Here is a 20,550-nt window from a genome sequence, read left to right as displayed (position 1 = left end):
TCTCCAAATTCCATTGGAACATATTGGAACTTAAATGTACATAATATATATATATATAATATATTTATATATATATTATAAATATGTATGTATATTATATATATGCATATAGTAATGTATATATAATTAATATATATAAAATAATATATAATATATAGAATAAACTTCATTTTGGACGCAATATGAATTAGATAAAAATATATTAAAAGCAATTAACATAAACTGCTGTATTTAATTACTATCTATTCTATAATAAAATTACAACTAATTTATAATGAAAATTAGATTGATTTCTGGATCTCGAAATTTATTTATTTAAAAATATTTACTTGTGTATGTAGAGCATTAGTGATAATAATAGTAGTATAGGACGTCGTAGCAGGAGAGTTGAATTAAGGTAAGCTTTAATCTAAGTAAATATTTTGGAAAATAAGAAAAATGAATCAATGTTAAATTAATTGAAAGGGAAATTATTTTTGTGTAACGAACAAAAAGTATTTTGAAATAAATTGATATATTAAAGAAACTGAATTGTCTGACTTTTTAATTATTTATAAGCAATTTAATATTAACTATATTTTTTTTTAAATAAAAGTTAAGTGTATATAAGTTATTAGGGACATATAATTTTGGCACTGGTTAAATTATTTTACATATGTTTTCAATATTTTTTAACATATTGTTTTAAGATTATTAAGATTACAAATAACTTTATGGTTTGTGATGTGCTTGTTTTTTAAATATTTTAATTATTAATATCGTACAGCTACTGAAACAAGTTAACTTGCGCTTATATTCTCTTCTCATCCGCGATTTTCTTTTGTATTTTGTATTTTCTAAGAATTCTAATTATGTGCATACAAATAAATATGAGTATATGAAATTTTTATTTCTTAAACACACAGTTAAGCATGATAAGTCTGAACAAACAGACATTACTCCAGAGGAATTCGAACTAGATGATTGTTTACTTGAGAGTAATGATATCGTTATCACTCAAAATAAGGATGGATTTGTACTACATGTCAAGAAATTGGGTAATATAACTGCATCTAAGATACCAACTACTGATGAAGAACAAGTGGCAGCAGCTGCCGTGGCTGCTGCTACTGGAAACCAAACAGCACATTTAACTGAAGTACATGACGTTTGTGAACCAAAATCAACTCTAACCACTTTAACCAATCAGGGTATTAAACTGCCATCTGCAGAATGTGGTAAGTTTGAAGAAAACTTTACATTTCAATTATACATATACGTATATATTTTAATTATTTGAATTATTATTCGAATATTAAGTATTCGACTAAGAAATTTTTTATTAATTGTCCAATGCCATAAGGATCCAAACATAAATAATTCTATATATTAAAAAAATGTTACATTATTCTTCTCTCTTAGAGCTTATCAACTTAAAAAAAATAACAACTCTTGCTACACATCCAAATACCACAATTATTCAACCACAAACGATACATCAACATCAAGCCCAACAACAACAACAACAACAACAACAACAACAACAGCAGCAGCAACAACAACAACATCATCAAATTCACCATCAGGAGTTACAACAACAACTGCAACATCATCCACAAGTACAAAGTATAGTCACCACACATCCTCAATCAGCTTCAGGTGTACAACAACAGCAAACGATTAATTTGATGGGTCTACGTAATGTCCAAATAACAGAACAAAAACCAATTGTGTCAAGGATTAAATATTCTCGTGGTAAAATTATAACACCACAAACGAATCTACAAATTGTTGAAGCACATGATGCAGGACAACATCAACATGATTTAACCGAAGGCACAAAGTATGAGATAAGTGAAATTGACTTAAATAATCCAACAACGTCCGCTGCAATAATAAGTGATTTTGTTAAATATGCCGAAATTGATGATATCGAATTACCAGACGGTACGAAAATTGGCATTGGCTTTGCGCCCACCGAAATCACGGATCATATTCAAAACACAACAGGATCTACACAAATAACCACAGTTGACGATTCAGATGTTGGACACCATCAACAAATGCAACAAACCCAACCTCATCACATACAACAACATCATCAAACACAGCATTTGCATTTACATGAACATGATGACGCAACCACCAGTGTTGAGGCAACAATTTTGCCTGAAGGTATTACCATACATGAACAACCAAGAATTACAAAAAGTTATACCATCTTAACGACTCGCCCTATTAAACAAGAACAATCAGTAACACTAGATACAAGTGCAAATACATCATATGAACTGTCACTAAGCGATTCATCTTTGGGGCATCCGGATGATCCAGAATCAAAATATATCTGTCGACATTGCGGCAAAAAATACCGCTGGAAGTCGACATTGCGTCGTCATGAGAATGTTGAATGTGGTGGTAAAGAACCATGTCATCCCTGCCCATATTGTTCATATAAAGCAAAACAACGTGGTAATTTAGGCGTTCATGTGCGAAAACATCATCCGGACAGGCCACATCTAGAAAGTAAGCGCGGTCGTAAGCCTTAAATTAGTAAAAACAAAAACAACAACAAAAACAACAAAATATGAATTAAGTTTTGATTTAACTTTTAGTATATTTAAAATGAAACAAAACTAATTAAATATCAATATAAATTCTTTAAAATATTATTGAGTTTCCCATGCTCCCTTAATAGCATAATATCAGTTATGATTATTCAGTAGAAATGATTACTCAAGTTTAGATATATGCATAGATGCTTAATGCCAAAATATATTTGAACATAATTTTTTTTAAATCACAGAAACGTAATCAACCATGAATATAAAAAATGTTTGGGAAACTTAAATTGCCTCTCACCATAAACTGTTTCTTACATTTTTTTTTATAAATACATCCAGTTAATTTTCATTTGTATACTAACTTTTAAGATAATTGTAATATAACTTAATAGACAAAGCTAAGAAGTGACAAAGTATTTTTATTTAGTTTTTAGAGAATTAAGAAAAAGCCACAGGAAGGGCTATTGCTTTATATTATTATTTGAAATTGATTTCTTAAAATTAAGTATAAATATTTAAAACTTTTAATTACTGAATATACGAACTTTATAGACATTTATATAAGTATAATATATATAATTATATTAAATTTAAAGTAATGAATAGAAAAATGAAAAAGTGCAAATACAATTTTTTAGCTGAGCTAATATTGTTTAACAATTGTATATTTACCATACACACATATGACTTTGCTTTAAAAGTTTTATTTAATTTTATACCAAATTAAAAAAAATATATATTTTTTTGATATATAATTTTCAATAATTTTTATATTATTCCTTAACACCTTAAAGGGGATGTAATTTATAAAATTGCTCTTATTATTATTTCATTAATCATTAATTAAAAATTATTTTTTTATTGATTCCGTTTTTTATTTAAAATAACATAAATTTGTCACTTAGCTTTGTAATAAGTAATATTCACATAAACATAATATATTAAAAAATTGAATTTAAATTAGTAAATTTTTAGATTATAATATACACCTACGTTTAATTTGAGGCTTTTCTCGAGAATACAAAATACTTGAAATATGTTCACAATATATTTAAAATAATAAAAATATTAAACTTCCCTAATTTTTATTTAATAACAATAGAGTGTACATGAAGTATAAGTATAAAAACAATTTTATTATAAGTGTTGTCAATAAAAATAATTGAATGAAAAATAATAAATATTTTAAAATAAAAGTAAAAGTAGTTACATATTTAATCTAAACAATGTAATATCCAGTAAAAAAAATTTCTTGTCCCTGAAATAAAATATGAGAAAAGTTTATATTTTAAATATATGAAAAATATTTTAATAATTGTATTAAGAAATTTAGAAATTTATTGAAATCTGAATAGAATGTATATGTATTTAAAGGTTATACAAAAAACAACAAAAAAAAACAATTTATTTCAATATTTTGCACTTTTTTCTAAGTTAGAATTTTACAATATTTATTTGGTAACAAACCGAATATTATATTAAGTGTGAAAAAGTGCTTTTTATTTTCCTACCCTGTATAATTATATATAATTGTATATATGTAATTGACATAAAAAATGAATGTTTATAAAAACTTTTAAATATAATTTTATTTCATTAAATCAATAAAAGTTGTGTAAAATTACACCAATTTGTTTTACTCATTACTACTACATTAACACATAAACACCACATTTTCATGATAACAATTTTTACTTTTACAGATCAGGTGCGCACAGCATTTATATATCTCTTGTCCTTGTCCTTAGCCTTTATACTAATATATTTTTTTCTTTTCCTTCCAGACGACTGTTCGTTTTACTACATACTACTTAATAGAAACTTTCTACAACAACTTTAACATGTCTGTAAAACATTAGTCAAACATTAGATTAACGTATTTTTCCTTTGCAGGTGCGGTTTTCATATGACGGCGACGACCCATCAGGACATGATGGCGTGGAAGGATACGGAAAATGACTGTTGCCAATGATAATAATCAATTACATTGAATTGTAAATTATTATTATACCATTTATACATACTATGTTATCAGTTTGTTTTTATTTAAAATTTTTCTAATTTTTTATTATTGCTATATATGCCACCCAGCAAATTCCCCCACCCCTTAAGGTTTTTAATACGCTGCGCAAACGTTTTTATACTTTTAAACTAATTGTGAAATTCTTTTTTGTCACACACAACATGTAATAGTTAAAAAACAAGTACTTTTGTTGCCTCCAGATTAACATACTGAATATAGTTTTAATAAATGTTTAAATAAAAGATTTCATGTGTGCCCTATATAACAAAAATTTTTTCTTAATTTTTTTGTACATAATCAATTTTTGTCGAAATATCACATTTTTCATAGTCACTTGGAACTTTTCCTTCATTCCTTTTTTAGACAATTGCTTTTAAATAACTATTTTTTTATTTTTTTTTATATGTGTGTGTTCTATATACACAGTAGCAAAAATGTAATTTAAATGTCCGAAATATTATATTTGATATTATATTTCTGAGATACTTTTTAGATTTATTGCAAATTTGAATGTCTGTGCCTATGTGGAATATTTTATTTTTACATTTTTGCTTTTCTCCATCACAACTGCTTATTCATCTATTAATTCGCTTAACACATCCCATTCATTGTAAATACTTTTTATTCATTTACATTTAAAAAACAAACAAAATTGGCTTTTGGCATTATTCCTTAGTTGAACTTAGTTATTCATTTCTAGTTAATTGTAAATAACTAAATTTAATTGCTTATTAGTCTATTATATATTTATTAAATTTAAGTTGAACTTATTTATTAATTTTTTTAATTTTGTAAAGTATAATTCGCATTTAAAATAAACAATTTTGTTGTGCCAGTCCAACTGTTAATTTTTATTTTTGTTACCTTTTCTTTTGTTTTTGTTCTTTTCTTTTTATTTGCATACGTTGTCGCTACACAAACAACTATTCAACTATTTCAACATCATCAACTACAAACGCAACAAAACTCTTTAAATTATTTTTGTATTAACAAAATCGAATAAAATTTGATGCAAAACCACTTAACCTCAAAAAAATCCAACCACTTAACAATAACAACATTATGCATGAAGATTTAAGTATTACTCGCATTGCCGGCCTTACTTGGAATGAATGGAACGCTCGCTTAGCTATGCCGCTTGTTACACAACTGCGCGAAGGTTCTCAACCAATAGTATTTCCAACAGATTTATCTATAAATGCGATGGAAAAGTCACAAAGCAGTACGGCAGGGTCCACAGGAAGTTTAAGTGGCGTAGGTATTACCGAGCGTGGCACTGCAAAAGAGCGTACTAAGTCACCAAATAACAGATCGGACACTCCAACTAATGAAATCAGCAGTGAAAGTGCAGCAAAAACAAGTACGCCGCTTAATTGTAGCGCAAATACTACCACTGGTAATAGTGCTGAAAAAGGTACGAATGGAACGTCAAAATTGAAAATATTTTCGGAAGAAGAAGCTACAATGTTAATGTTAAAAGCTGCTGCTGAAAAGTCAGGTACTAACAATAGTGGAAATATCAGTGATAACAGTTATGGTGATGATAATGGAAACTTAAGTGGTGGTGGTGGCGCCGGTGGGGATTATCATGCGACCATTAGCTCTGCTGGCGCTTTTGCTGATGTTGGCGGTGCAGCAGGTCTCTGCAATATTAATATTTTAAATAGTATAAGCGCAATGAATAGTCTAATTGGAGGCAGTGGCAATGGTGGAGTAAGCATTGGTGCTCCAGGTGGTGCTGGACATCCTTGCCCTGAATGCGGCCGTGTTTATAAACTAAAATCATCACTGCGTAACCATCAGAAATGGGAATGTGGAAAAGAACCACAATTTCAATGTCCATTCTGTGTATATCGGGCGAAACAGAAAATGCATATTGGACGTCACATGGAACGTATGCACAAGGAAAAGTTCATAAAATTAGATGATATTAAAACATTTACAAGCTCCGGCGCAAGTGTCGGTGGTGACGACAGTAGCAGTGCTACTGCGACCGCCGCGGCGGTCCTTTCAACAGCCGCCGAACTAAGACAACATTTTTCGTAAGCGTTAGTTTTAGGGGTTTTTTTTATAATTTTATACTTATATAAATATATATACATATATATATATATGTATATATATTTTATTTTTATTTTATTTAATATTATTTTTTTTATGAATTTTCAATCATATCAAATAATTTCAAAAATTTTGGGTTACCCAAACTAGGAGTTGACAGAGTTGAGATACAACTAGAAAAGAAAAAAAGAGAACAACATTAAGAAAATGAATCAATTTAGGTATTAACTTTGCCTTACAGACACAACTTTCAATTGAATGTTGTTTCAATCAATTAGTATAAATTAACTTGGAATTAGTGTGCCAAATTTTTATATAATTATTATATATGTATTTTATGCTAAAAATTAAGATAAAGTTTATATTTCTATTTAAAGTTTCAATGTATATTGTATATTAAAACTTTATGGTTGAAATTCAGACTATGCCATTTTGCAATTGTTATTACGATGTTAAAGCACTTTATTCTGTTTGAGGTCGCATTGTATGCGCTGTATATATTTTAAAAGCTCAGATATATATATATATATATTTGAATGATAATGAACAGGAACAATGAATTAGCTAGCACTAAAAAATTTAATTTAATTTTAATTAAGAATACTACAACGAATTTTATTAACAAAAAATATTCATATACATAATATCAAATGGTTATCCCTGATCTAGTTAAAATCAGTCATTTTTAGTTCCTACTAATTACCATTATGTAGGAATTATATATCAGATAAATATCGCCAAAATTTCTTAATTAGAGTATGCCAAAATGGAAATTTTCATTTTTTTTTTTTTCAAATCTGTTATTTAGTGCAAGCTTCAACTAAATGTTTAAAACTTTATAATATGTAGGGTTTACGTTAACAATTTAATATATATTAATATGAAAACATAAAGTTATAAAATTTGACTTTTATGTTTTGTCTTTGACTTCCTTCGCACGATGAGTTATTAAAATAAATATTAATAATATAAATATTATAACTTTATGTTTTAATATTTTTATGTATTATGAGTTGTAGATATAAGCTTTACGCATTATAAATAGAAAATTAAAAATAATGAAATAATGAACTTTAAAAAAATTTACGCAGAAAACTTTATAGTTTTCTTTGTGTTATATTTTTTAAAATTAACTGCCGTTTTTAAAATGATTGCATTTCAAAAAAACAAAAAAAAAACAAAAAAAAAATGAGTTTATAGGGTTTTTAATGACACCTATTTAAAAAAAATTTTTTTTAACTTTTCAAGCTAAAATTTTTTAAGTCAAACGAAAATATATATGTATATGTTTATATAAAATTGAAAGAAAAAAAAATTGTAATAATAATATTTCAGAAAACGATTTATACACTAACAAAGTAAAAATAATATTTAACAGCATAAGTGATTTAGTACATTTTAAATGTATAAAAACAAATATAATAAAACAAATAACATTCCTTTTATAATAACTAAACAAAAAAAAAAAAAGACGATAAAAGCAATAAAAGACAAAATATTTTTATAACGTATACTATTTAATTATACATATTAAAATATATACTCAGCGGATATTTAAAAACGAAAAGCTTTTTTCAATATTCTATTCTTAAGTGTAAAAAATTATATATATAAATATAAAAGACATTAAAGTATATATATATATACTTATTAGTTAAAGTTTTTAAGTCAAATATATTAAAATTAGGCAGCAAAATAAATGCAGAGAAAAGTCATACACACAAAACTTTAGTCGTTTATTGTATAAATTTTATACTAAAAGTTGCAAAATAAACTTTGCTTGACTCTTTCAGAAAACCTAAATCAATAAACCTAAACCTCACAATTTTATATCAATACTTTTCCGGAGATTACGTGTAAAAACCAAATATAATTAATTCCTTAACAAACAAAAAAAATCGTATGGGAGTGTTGGTGTGTGTCCCTTTGTAGTATTAACAGAGATGCAGGGTTTTAAATAAATATCAGTCCAAAATCTTTAATATTTCCAAAATAGTTTTTAATACGTCTTTGGACTAAAATATATACGCACATTAACGCGGTTCAAAATAACCTTGTTTGAAAAAATGTCTGTTATTTTTTCAGAAAACCTTTAAACCTTGTTTAAAAAAGTCCAAAAAAAATTTTTTATTCATTGAATTTAAATTTATTTTTATTTTGTGTACAGTTTTTTATTAAATAATAATTCATAATTTAAAACTGGATATATAAATTAAATGATTTATGTTTAATGTTTTATAATAAATTATTTTTTTATTAGACTTTTTTAAGGTTCTTAGTTTCTCGATTAATATGGCCGCTCTCCTACCATATGATTTTTTTTCCCTTTCATTAAGGATTTCATTCCTGAATATAGGAATGAAATATACTATATAGAAAATTATTATGTGGGAAATGCTATGCTTCACGATTCACACCAGTGGTCTATTGTGCTAGCTCCTATATAGATAAATAAGTTAATAGTGCATAATACTAGAGAGATTATAAAGCTTAATAGAACTTAATTGTTTCATGTTCACTTTCTTATAATAATATCTTACTTACTTGAAGGCTTTTTGAAAATTCATTTATATACATTTATATTTGTATTGTTATTTGCTATATAAAAATTGCTAACATTTGGAAGTTGTTTGTTACAATCTCTTGAAGCGTTGTCAGTTTTCATATAGTAATGTACTTTATAAAATAATACTATAATTATATTTTAAAAACTTTTTTTTTTGCAAATATTGTAAAATATTTCAAAAAATTATAAATTCACTTATTTTACCTGGACTTAATAAATAATATTTTTGCAATACCAGTTTCAATATATCACCAATATTATATCTTTTAAGGTTTATGCTACATAATAATCGTGGTGTTATGTACAGTGAAAGTACAACTTAAGTTATAAATTTATTTTGGAAAAGTTTTGTCTGAGTTTATTTTGCAATGGATTGATTGTGTTACAACAAATTACCTCAATTTCAATTAAACAAAAAACATTTCGTTAGGTGTGTTAAGTTCAAGCATTCCGATAATTACTTCCAGAGTAAACATATAAACAAGCAAAAGTGCCTTTAAAATATATATAAACTTATTTATATTAATGAAAACTTTTATAGCTGTAAGTTTATATTTTTTTTAATAAATTAAGTTATATATCGTTTTTTTTAACAAACTTTCGAAAAGTTAAATTTTGTTTCTAAACATCGCAACAAGCCATATTATTTCAAGGAATATGTATATTTATCGTAGTTTTGTATGAAGTTTAAATTGTAAAATACAATAATTTATTACATTCTAAATATATTAGGGAAAACTCAGGTACTTATTTAAACGTTTTTATTGTTATATTTAAGTCAGTCACATTATAAGCAAGCAGGAATGCAACCGCGACAGTAAAGAAGAAAAATTGGAGGCTGTGCTTCCTTCCACTATTATTCCAGTACTCAGTTAACTTTAAATTCAAATACCAGAAAATGAAAACGTCACATATAATTTTAGTTTTATGTATATTTTTTATTAAAAATATTTATTTATATTATACTACTACTATAATTTATTGAAAATAGCAGACTTTAATGATGCATCAATTTCTATACTTAATATGTATATCAGGTGAGGATATTTCTATAGTGAACATTCCACATTATTTAGTTTTTTTTTATAACAACAGTAATAACACTTACTATTATATTATAAGTTAAATCTATTATAATCGTCAAATCTCGAATGAATACAATACAAAATATAACTAACAAATTACAAACATTTTTAATTAAATTAATTTTATAAAATTAAATTAGGTACATTTGAGGACACTTATGATGTACGTTTTTCAAAATTTAAAATAGAAGAAACAATGAATTTTTATAGCGGGCAAAACTCGCTCTAAGCAAATATGTGAAATTGAAAACTGTCAAGTTTAAATTAAATTATCGATAAGTAATAATTTCTCTTTATATAAACATTGGTTACCAATTGGTGTTGGGCAAAAAGCAAAATGCAAAAATTAAAAAATCAACAAAAAATTCAATACAAAATTAATTAAAAATTAATAAAAAAAATGTAAGCCAAAATTGTTATTATCAATTGAAAAAAATAATAAAAACGAATTAAAGTTTTAATGGTTTTAATTGATCATAAATTATATACACTTATTGATAATATTGTGTTAATAAAATATCATTCATTTTTATTTTAAATAAATTACAAAATTGTATATTTAAATTTATATATTTAAGTGATAAAAATTTTTATTGCAAAGCAAATGTTATTTTATAAAATGATCATTTTTTACAGAAACCTTAAAAATAAATGGAAATACTCATATAATAGTTTAAAATAAAATAAATATATTTTTTTAAGTTTTATTTTTTATTACTTTATAACAGAAAATTTTCGAAACTTTGTATAGATTAATAAAATGTATTGCGTAATATCAATAAAAATAAAGTTTTTTCTTGTATATAATATTAAAAAAAAAATTGTTTCTCTTAACATATAAGTAAACTGTGATAAAATGTTTTTAATTAAAATTTTAATTTAATTTTTTTCCGATAGATTAGTTTTTTTTGGATTTTTTGTTTTTATGTAAGTATTACCTAAGTCACTTTATTTGTTATTATTATTAATGTTACTTAACGGATCTAAAATAATATTGCCAATAAAGTATATTTCTAAAAGTTATTTAATTACATACACGAAATATTTGAATATTATTATTAACGCATATATACATACTACTATAACAGATGTTATGTATAGATGCTTATTATATATACAGCTCAAATATTTCTGTTATACTTTACTAACCAATTATGCTAATTTTATCTTTTCAGATGTTGCCAACGACGACCAGGAAACTATTAATCTTACTGATGATTCTAGTGCAATAAATAATTCTAAAAAATCAAATGCAACAAAACAAAGTACGTTGTCCATGGGTCATGATGCTTCAACAACATCTGTTAATCAAAATGAGTCACGTATACGTGTCAGAAATTGGTTGATGATGGCAGATCAATCGATTTTAGAAAAGTCAATTCAGGATACCGTTGGTTCAGGTAATTTTTGTTTTTGCCAAATATTTTTACTATTTCAAAAAATATATTTTTTTAATATTATTTTCATATATTTATTTTTTTAATTTTCTATTTATATGTTATATATTTTTTTAGCGTTTTATATTATAAAACAAATTTTTATAGAATATCAATTAATATGATTTCTTAATATTATTTTCATATTTTTTTTTTACATTTTAATATTCACATATTACAAGATATGTAACATTTTACAAAATACATAATATGTTTTTTATTTCGATTTTAATATAATGTCTTAACATTAATTTTATGTATCTTTGAAATATTACTATTCATAAAAACATACATATTATTTTTGTAGCAATCAACATAGAAAGAAAGACTTATTATTTTTATTTAAAATAAATAAATAACTTATTTATTTTATTTCACTTAATATAATTTCTTAATATTAATTTTATATCATTTAAATTTTACTATACATGTGTCACAAATTATTTTATTATCACAATTAATCATGTTTATTTCAATTAAATATATATTGTCTTGATATTATTTCAAATTTTACTTTTCATATGTTCCATATATTTTTTTGAAATTTATATAATATTTCATATATCTCACACACATTATGCTTAAAATTTCATATTTTATTTTAAGTTTATATCATATTCAGGTTTTAGGAACAGTAATCATTAAATGCCCAATATTAAACACTAGTGACATTTAAAACTCAAATAAATGTCACTTTATTGTCAAATCGACACGTAAATATTTATTGTAAAATAGGCCCTTCCATTATTAAACTTAAAAAAATCTTCCATATAGATTTAATAAGGAATTATTTATTTATTTCTTCAAAGATATCAAAATGTGACTTTATAGATAAATGTCAAGAAGATATTGAATAAATCTCACTTTATAAAATATTAATAAAAACATTCATTCAATTTTGTGAAACTTCACACTTATAACGAATTTGAACAATATAAAATATTGTTAATTTATGAACACTTTGTCTAAAAAATAATCCTGCTTTCATGGAATAATAAATCTTAACTTTTATACATAACCTGAGTTCCCATGCTTCACGATGAGATAATGTCAAATAAGTAAATATATAATCAGTGACATTTTGTCTGCCATTTAATGTTACATTCGCCTTCTTGTAACAAGAAGTACCTAAGCAAAAAGGGAGCTAAAGAACATCCTAGACAACATTAACTTTTTTTATTTCAGATAAAATTCTTACTATTGGAGCATGTATTTAAATCATGCGTTAAAAAAACAAGGGTAAAAAATATTATTTTATTATTTTCTTATGTTTTCTATTTTATCTTTTTTTATCTAAAACTATATATATTCTACTGTATCTTTACTATACTAATTAATATCTATACTATAAATTTCTGTAAAAATAACTATAAATGGTTCATTTTGTAGAAGTATTTTAATTAGAACTACTAAACTTAAAACTTATCTTTAACTTTATTCTTTTCTTAAGTATACTTACTTTAACTATTCATAACTTATTTAGTTTTTACTATATAATGTACTATTTATATCTACCTTAGAATCACCTTAGAATGAAATGTGTAAATAATAGTTTCATTAATAAAAACGTAGCTCCATTACGGATACTTAAGTAATTGTTGTAATTTGTTGATATAACCTTATTGTCATATAATCCTGTGGTATACGTACTTCATCAGAAACTTTTAAATTTAATTTAAAATAATTAGTAATGATTTTTGCAAAAATAACAGATTAAATGGGTTGTTCTCTTTAATGAATAACAATAGCATAAGAGAATTTTTGTGAAAGTAGAAATCGCTTATCGCAACCACAGTGATAAGAATAATTTTAGTTTTTAATAATTAGTGCATGAATTTTAAAAAAAATTTTTAATGCTTCTAAATCTGTTTCTAAATATGAATATAATTATCACATCCTTATAAGGAAAGTATTTGCATATATGAATAAATTCATATTTCATAATTTCATTGATCTTTCATTATTTGCTGCTACATTACTTTAAAATTGATCATCTTAAAAAATTCATTTGTTATCTCATTTCTTATTTTAAAGACATATTAAATCTGGGTATTCAAATTTTGTTTTCTTTAATAAATTTATTTTATACATTTCTTTCATATATTTATTTGATTAATTTTTCTATTTTACAGTTATGTTTCTTTCGTTACGACTTCGTTTTCTTCCAGGATTACATATCCTATTTTATCAAAAGTTTTTATTTCCTTTAAAATTATTGAATTTTTCAAATAATTATGAATCTATCTACAATTATTATCCAAAACTAACATTAATATTTATTTCCCTATTTCTCTTTTCACGCTTCCAATAACCTAAATAAAATAACATTTTTTCAAAATTTTACCATCAATAATAAATTTCAAATAATAAAAACTAAAAACTAACTATAGATAAGCTTACAACTAGTAATGCAATAACTAACGTACCCACTAACAAAACATTACCCGTCTCATCAAGTAATTCAATAAATTCAAGCACCATCAACAGCACCTCTGGATTACCAGTTATTGATCCCAATACCCAAACAATGACACGTATTGGAAGTATTGGTCGTACTACGATTGCTTGCATTACCCCAGCCGGAGTAGGTACACAAGGTGGTGCACATCCTTTAAAAAATGGTATTGGGGTCTCAGCTGCAGCATTAGCTGCTGCGGGTGTTGAGCTTGATCCAATCGATGAATCAATGACGGAAGTAATTGTGAAAATTGAAAATTCAAATTGTTCTGTTAATGATGAAGAAGATGAAGAAGAGCATACTGAAGATGAAAATGAAGATAACGATTATACTTATGATCTTAAATTATCTAGTCCAATGTCTTGGGCTTTTGATACTGTTAAAGTCGAAAATGAGGAATTTGAGGATATAATGTTAACTGAACAGGATAATAATACCGAAGATGATGATGATTTATTAACCACAGCTGCCGCAACAACAAAACAAGCGGCTGAAACTTCAATGGTTGAAACTAGAGATTCACGTAAACGATGTGGTACAAATAACGTTTTGGCTAGCAATCGCTCAAAAAAACGTAGTCTAAGCAATCATCAACAAAATCAAGTAGTGCAACAACAGCAACAACAACAACTCTTAGAACAACAACAGCATTTGCAACATTTACAATTGCAACCAAATCCCCATAGCCTTCAAATAAAATTGTCCACAATTCCAGCTACCATAACATCAATTACTCCGAAACCTTCCACGAGCACCATCCTCACGAGTACCACTAATAATGCGCACACAAGTACAAAAATGGCAGATTTTCAATCAGTAGTATCCGACGATAAACGCTACCGCATATTAATTCAAAATCAACGTACTCGAAAAGAGTCATTAGAACACTCCGAAGATATGATTTACAATTCAGATATTGAAAAACCATGGGTTTGCCGCAACTGTAATCGTAATTACAAATGGAAAAATAGTCTGAAATGCCATCTGAAGAATGAGTGCGGGCAACCGCCACGCTACTTCTGCAGCAAATTATGTGGGTATGCGACAAATGTCCACAGCAATCTTAAACGTCATTTGAATACAAAATGTCGGGATCGAATTGATGAAGACCAAAAGTCCACAAATAACAATAGCAACAATACGTATACCGTGGTTATGCAAAAAAATGAATAAAATAATAAGATTAATAACAATTATCCATAAATGCAAAGACTAGAAAAAATTTGTGTAAAAATACTATATATGCTTATACTAAGATATTAATTAGATCTCTTAAGTGTTTATCAAGGATCTAAAAGCTTTGGTAGTAAGTAAATTATATTTTAACTTGGACTATTGCTTTTTTAACACAATTTATTTATTAAATCTATATATATTGAAAAGAATTTCAGTTGATTCTGTGCAATGTGTCAGCAATGTTTCCTATGTTGTATTGATTATTTATTTATTTAAAAATACAAGTTTTTGAATATATTAGAATTGTGTAAAATTTTATTTTACTCTCGAATGCTTTAATATACCATTTTGTTTTTTTTTCTCTTACTTACATTAAATATTTATTTACTAGTCAAAACGTCTTTATGTTATTATTATTACTCTTTGCTTTTCTGTTGAGTGTAAGCTGTGTTTTATATTTATTTTATTTGATTATTTTTAAAATAAATCTTATTTAAAATAAATATATATCGAAATTTAAGATTACACATTTTTGTAACAGTTAAAAGTAATTTTAAGCTTTTTAGAATAATCTTTGCAATTGTATCTAGTCATTTTTCTTAGTTTAAAATGAAAATATATATATAATTTTAAAATGAATACAAAAAACTAACAAAAATTAAAAAAAAATTCATTCTAGTCAAATGTTTCACAGAAAATATATGAAAGTAATTTATATATATATATTATTTCAATAAAAAAAATTGAAATTATAATTTTAGCTTAATGTTAATATTCATATTCTGATTTTAATGAAAAACAAAAAATTGATGAAATGTTAATTTAATTTTAATTAATAATAAAAAAGTAAAAAAATGCAATATATATTTGCGTTTCAATAAAAATATTTGTATGAAATTTCACAAATTGTATAAAATACATTTAACATAATAAGAAACAATAGTTATAAATTCATATACAAAACAGTTTAATAATTTTAGAAATATAGTTCAAAAATATAATTCGAGCTGCATTTTAAAAAATAAAATAATTTACTTTAAATCTTTATGAAAATTAGTTTAAAATTTTAATTTGCAATCATGTATAATACAAAAACAAAAACAAAAAAAAAACAATTGTATAATAAATTATATTAGTATCGTTTTTATTGATATTTATACGAACATTATATCACTTCATAAACTAAATTGAACCTTCACATACACATATTTATATATATTTATATATAGTTATGTATATATATATTTATATATATATGTATGCATATATATATGTAAATATCTTCTTCATATTTGAAAATAAATAAAAAAAAAATACGATGAAAAATAAAATAAAACAAGTACTTTTTTTCTTCAGAGTTTTGCAACTTGGTATAATAACTAGTTTATAATAGTTAATTATACCTAAAACCTTGTCATAACAATTGATCATTGAAACATCTGTAGCCCTTCCTCCGTCATATTTCCTTCTTATTTCATAACATTTTCGATTCCTTCCGTTTGTGTTTCACAAATAATTGATTTGTTCTTGAAGAATTATTTTTACTAACAATTTCTCTCTTTCAGGTGCTGGCTTACGTGTTTGTTGAAATGTCCTCGCCAATAAACGTCGTAGTAATCAAGTAAAATAACTATAAATCGTGTCGACTCTTTAACAGCAGTTAACCACCTCTTCAATATTACTTTTATAATTATATTTAGATTTTATTTTTACTTTTTTTTTATTTGGAAACTCGTGCCTACATTGCATGTTATAATATTTGTTAAACTTTTAATGAATCCTTAAAATGTAGGAAATGATATTTTGTCTTGTGAAAAATATTATATTATTTATATTTGCTGTAAACCAAGAATTAAGTTTTCTTAAAGAAAATAGCATGTAAACTGTGTTTTATTATATTAACTATTAGTTTCTTTAATGTAATTATTTTGTAGTTATTATATAGGGTGGCTGGCGTGATTTTCTATTTTTCTATTAATAAGACAAATAGCCACTGTAGTGAGCTTTCTTTAATCATAACTGTACCTATTATGATATACAAATATAGTTTTTTAAATTATTAGTATGATTATTATATATATTGTTAAATACATAATTTTGGTTTACAATGCAATTGGCTGTATAAAGCCGTGTTGTTTTTTATTTTTTTTTAATTTTATCTTATATATGTTGCATTTTAGACATTAATTTAGCAATAAACTATTAAAATATTTAAATTTAGTTTTACTTATAGGTATAATTTTATTGAAATATATGTATATATATAGTTATATGTATTTTTTTCTGTTATAAATAATTGAATTTCTTTAAAAATTACCATTTTTTAGTATTAATAAACAGAAAAAATATCTAAAGTATTGTGAAAATTGGTACTAATTTGCATGCGTATTTTTCTACTAAATAATTAAAAGTGTTAGCGTATTGTATTAAAAATTCTAAACATATCTTTTTTACAACAAAACAATAAATATGTTCATTTTTATGGAACAACTCTCTGATCTCTTATTTACGTTTTAATATGAACACATTTGTTTATATATTTTAAAACTTTTTAGTCCTTAATATAAACATTTATATATATATATCAATATGTATATATATTGATATGCAAATGTTCAGTTTCTCTTTATTGCACATATAAAATTTTAAAATATTATGATTCACAACTGACAATTTACTTTAATTTATAAATTATTTATTTAATTTTACACGATTATTTTTTTTAGATAAGTTTATAAATTTTATTAAAATAGAAAAACTGTTTTATATATATTTTTTATATTTCTTAGACTCATTGTCAACAGTAAGGAGTTATTTTACTAACAATTTTTTGAATTACCAACATTTGTCACTAACAAACTGAAAAATGCTCCAGTTTATTTAAAAATTAAAAAATAATATACGATATTTTACTAAAAATAAAAACATAACTGTTTATCAATACATATCGAAGTTTTTACAGCTTTTCTTACATATAAATTTATATAAAGCAGAAATAAATAAACATTTACACTTATCAACATACGTACACAAATATATACACATACATACTTCCATGCACACAAGCTGTTTCATCTCCTAAAAATTTAATATAAAAGCTAATCATCATACTCACCATAGAATCCTGATTTCCAAATTGATTTCGAAAAAATGGTAATATACTTTAAACATTATTATTTGACTTTGTTTTTAACTTCCATCTATTTATAAATGTTTAACTGTTTTTAAATTTTTATTTAATATTTGCAAAATATTAATTCTCATCTCATTAATGTTTTTGTATAAAATATGTTATTTTAAATTTAAACAATTTGTGTTGTCTATAAATAATATAAAATCAATAATAATTCAATTTAATATCTAAAATTAAAATAATAAACTTATAATATATATATATATATATATTTTTTTTTTTAATAAATGATTAATCCATCCTTTTTTCTTTGGTATATTTCATAAGCAGGGGGTGGAAATACCACACCCACAATTTCGACACATCATCAACATGATAAGTTGCATTTGAAAACGAGTCCATGTACTAGTCCGAATACGTCCACGCCAACACCTACTGGCAGTGGAAGCGTTATTAAATATGAACCAAGCGCAATCGATGATACTGAAAATGAGCATTGCCTTACGCCTGGTGTTTCAAGTGGTCACATTGGTACCAGCATTTCCGTTGCACGAAATACTGATGATGAAGAAGAAGATGATAATAATAATGACAATGAACAGCCTTGTGATTTGCGTCTAACACATTTTAAGTATGATTTGGTATCTAGAGTATTGCAGCAAGCTACGGAATACAATGATCCAAATGTTGCCGCACTAGCTGCTCTTATAAGAGCTCCCGTCGCAGGACCCTCAGGTATGCCCAACCCACAACAATCGTCCAATTTGCAGCATTCTGCTTTGCAAACCACTTCCCACCACCTACAACATCCCCATCAAACCCAACCACAATTACTATTAAATTTTCCACAACTATCAACGTCGCATGTGTCTCATCCAAGATCAATGACGCCTCCGCGACGCTATAGTAGTAGTTCTGGCGTTGTTTCTCCAGTTGTTGCATTGCCTCCAAGTGCAGGCGTTGTTACTTCGCCAGGTGGAAGTACCAGCATAGCAGCTGTTGGCAGCTCTAATTTAACTACTGGACCGTCTACCTCAGCGGCAGCAGCAGCAGCAGCAGCAGCTTCAGTGAATACGGCTGCTGGCAGTAACGTTTCGAGTGGTAATAATACTGGAGGTGGTGCTGGTCCTTCTTGGAGTGGCGCGTATACATGTGAACGTTGTGGTAATTCATATGCACGCCCACATAGCCTCAATAGACACATGCGATTCGAGTGTGGTGTTGAACCAAAATTTGAGTGCCCAATTTGTCACAAAAAGTCAAAACATAAACATAATCTTGTATTGCATATGCGTACCCATCAAAATCGATGATATAATCGACAATAACAACAATGTTGTCGGGTGTTATTAGCGCCCGTTTTAGCAACACCTTTATCAACAACAACTACAACAATAGCAACAACAACAGCTACTGCATCTGATGTACTGCCAACAATTTTCGACTATTGTAAATGCGTTCATGCGATGGCAAAAAGTAACAAGGGTGCCGTTGACAATACTTTTAACACTTCCAATACGTCCAGTGCTGCTGTTGTTGTTGTTTGTCGGTGTTCGCTTTGAACAATCACTTAAATATTGTGCACGAATGTGATCAACATGTTCTGATTTTTATTTTATTTAATAATTTTATTTTCTTTAACCTTTTGTTGTACATTTGTTTTTGTTCTTATATTTTCTTTTACACTAATTTTACAAATGATCTTTGAAAAATAGTCTTTTTACATCTAAATATAGTCTTATTATTTAGTTTTATATAAAAATTTAGTATACACTTAATATAAATAATATGTGTAAATTACATATAAGACTATTTACTGAAAAGCTTTTATAATATTAAATGCAATTTTTGTGACAATTGGGACACAGTTTTTAGTTGCGATATTTTGTAATATTTTTAAAGTTTAATTAACAAGAACTTGAGCTTAAGTTGAACTGAGCGCGTATATTGATCTCAAACTAATTATTTTCAAATGAAGGCATTTTATATAAAAAATTTAGATAAAATATATTAAATAGGAATGTTGTTATTCTTTAAAAAAAAAAATTTAAAAATTTTGCAAAAATATT

The 20,550-nt window shown here is 25.4% G+C and overlaps 4 protein-coding genes across 5 annotated transcripts; all 4 read left to right on the top strand.

The window, feature by feature from the left end:
* Positions 1-877: 877 nt before the first annotated feature.
* LOC119675101 (longitudinals lacking protein, isoforms F/I/K/T-like) lies at positions 878-3,022 on the top strand. The gene is made up of 2 exons (XM_038086288.1): positions 878-1,217; positions 1,402-3,022. The coding sequence occupies exons 1-2, from the start codon at positions 878-880 to the stop codon at positions 2,526-2,528; spliced, it is 1,467 nt and encodes a 488-aa protein (XP_037942216.1). The 3' UTR covers positions 2,529-3,022.
* Positions 3,023-4,340: 1,318 nt separating this feature from the next.
* LOC119679850 (longitudinals lacking protein, isoforms A/B/D/L-like) lies at positions 4,341-11,536 on the top strand. Of its 2 annotated transcripts, XM_038092420.1 has the most exons (3): positions 4,341-4,537; positions 5,639-6,608; positions 11,454-11,536. In XM_038092420.1, exons 2-3 carry the CDS (start codon positions 5,698-5,700, stop codon positions 11,482-11,484), a joined length of 942 nt encoding a protein of 313 aa, XP_037948348.1. In that variant the 5' UTR covers positions 4,341-4,537; positions 5,639-5,697; the 3' UTR covers positions 11,485-11,536. The 2 variants fall into 2 exon arrangements, with proteins under 2 accessions (XP_037948348.1, XP_037948347.1); XM_038092419.1 differs by lacking the exon at positions 4,341-4,537 and having other exon boundaries at positions 5,480-6,608.
* LOC119679849 (longitudinals lacking protein, isoforms J/P/Q/S/Z-like) lies at positions 11,463-15,519 on the top strand. Its single transcript, XM_038092417.1, has 2 exons — positions 11,463-11,678; positions 14,105-15,519. Exons 1-2 carry the CDS (start codon positions 11,555-11,557, stop codon positions 15,343-15,345), a joined length of 1,365 nt encoding a protein of 454 aa, XP_037948345.1. The 5' UTR covers positions 11,463-11,554; the 3' UTR covers positions 15,346-15,519.
* Positions 15,520-18,800: 3,281 nt separating this feature from the next.
* Positions 18,801-20,175, top strand: LOC119681183 (longitudinals lacking protein, isoforms A/B/D/L-like). The gene has a single exon (XM_038094294.1). It carries the CDS (start codon positions 19,219-19,221, stop codon positions 19,792-19,794), a length of 576 nt encoding a protein of 191 aa, XP_037950222.1. The 5' UTR covers positions 18,801-19,218; the 3' UTR covers positions 19,795-20,175.
* Positions 20,176-20,550: the final 375 nt, after the last annotated feature.

Source organism: Teleopsis dalmanni, chromosome 2, assembly GCF_002237135.1.
Source record: "Teleopsis dalmanni isolate 2A chromosome 2, ASM223713v2, whole genome shotgun sequence".
Classification (NCBI taxonomy): domain Eukaryota; kingdom Metazoa; phylum Arthropoda; class Insecta; order Diptera; family Diopsidae; genus Teleopsis; species Teleopsis dalmanni.
This window is presented reverse-complemented; position numbering and strand designations above follow the sequence as displayed.

What these genes read in the sequence shown, in the direction of transcription:
- LOC119675101 (XM_038086288.1), top strand. Translation starts at nt 878, where the DNA reads ATGAAATTTTTATTTCTTAAACACACAGTTAAGCATGATAAGTCTGAA. An exon ending in ACTGCCATCTGCAGAATGTG is followed by an intron (nt 1,218 to 1,401) that starts GTAAGTTTGAAG and finishes CTTCTCTCTTAG; the next exon opens with AGCTTATCAACTTAAAAAAA.
- LOC119679850 (XM_038092419.1), top strand. Translation starts at nt 5,629, where the DNA reads ATGCATGAAGATTTAAGTATTACTCGCATTGCCGGCCTTACTTGGAAT. An exon ending in GAACTAAGACAACATTTTTC is followed by an intron (nt 6,609 to 11,453) that starts GTAAGCGTTAGT and finishes TTATCTTTTCAG; the next exon opens with ATGTTGCCAACGACGACCAG.
- LOC119679849 (XM_038092417.1), top strand. Translation starts at nt 11,555, where the DNA reads ATGGGTCATGATGCTTCAACAACATCTGTTAATCAAAATGAGTCACGT. An exon ending in TCAGGATACCGTTGGTTCAG is followed by an intron (nt 11,679 to 14,104) that starts GTAATTTTTGTT and finishes AACTAACTATAG; the next exon opens with ATAAGCTTACAACTAGTAAT.
- LOC119681183 (XM_038094294.1), top strand. Translation starts at nt 19,219, where the DNA reads ATGCCCAACCCACAACAATCGTCCAATTTGCAGCATTCTGCTTTGCAA.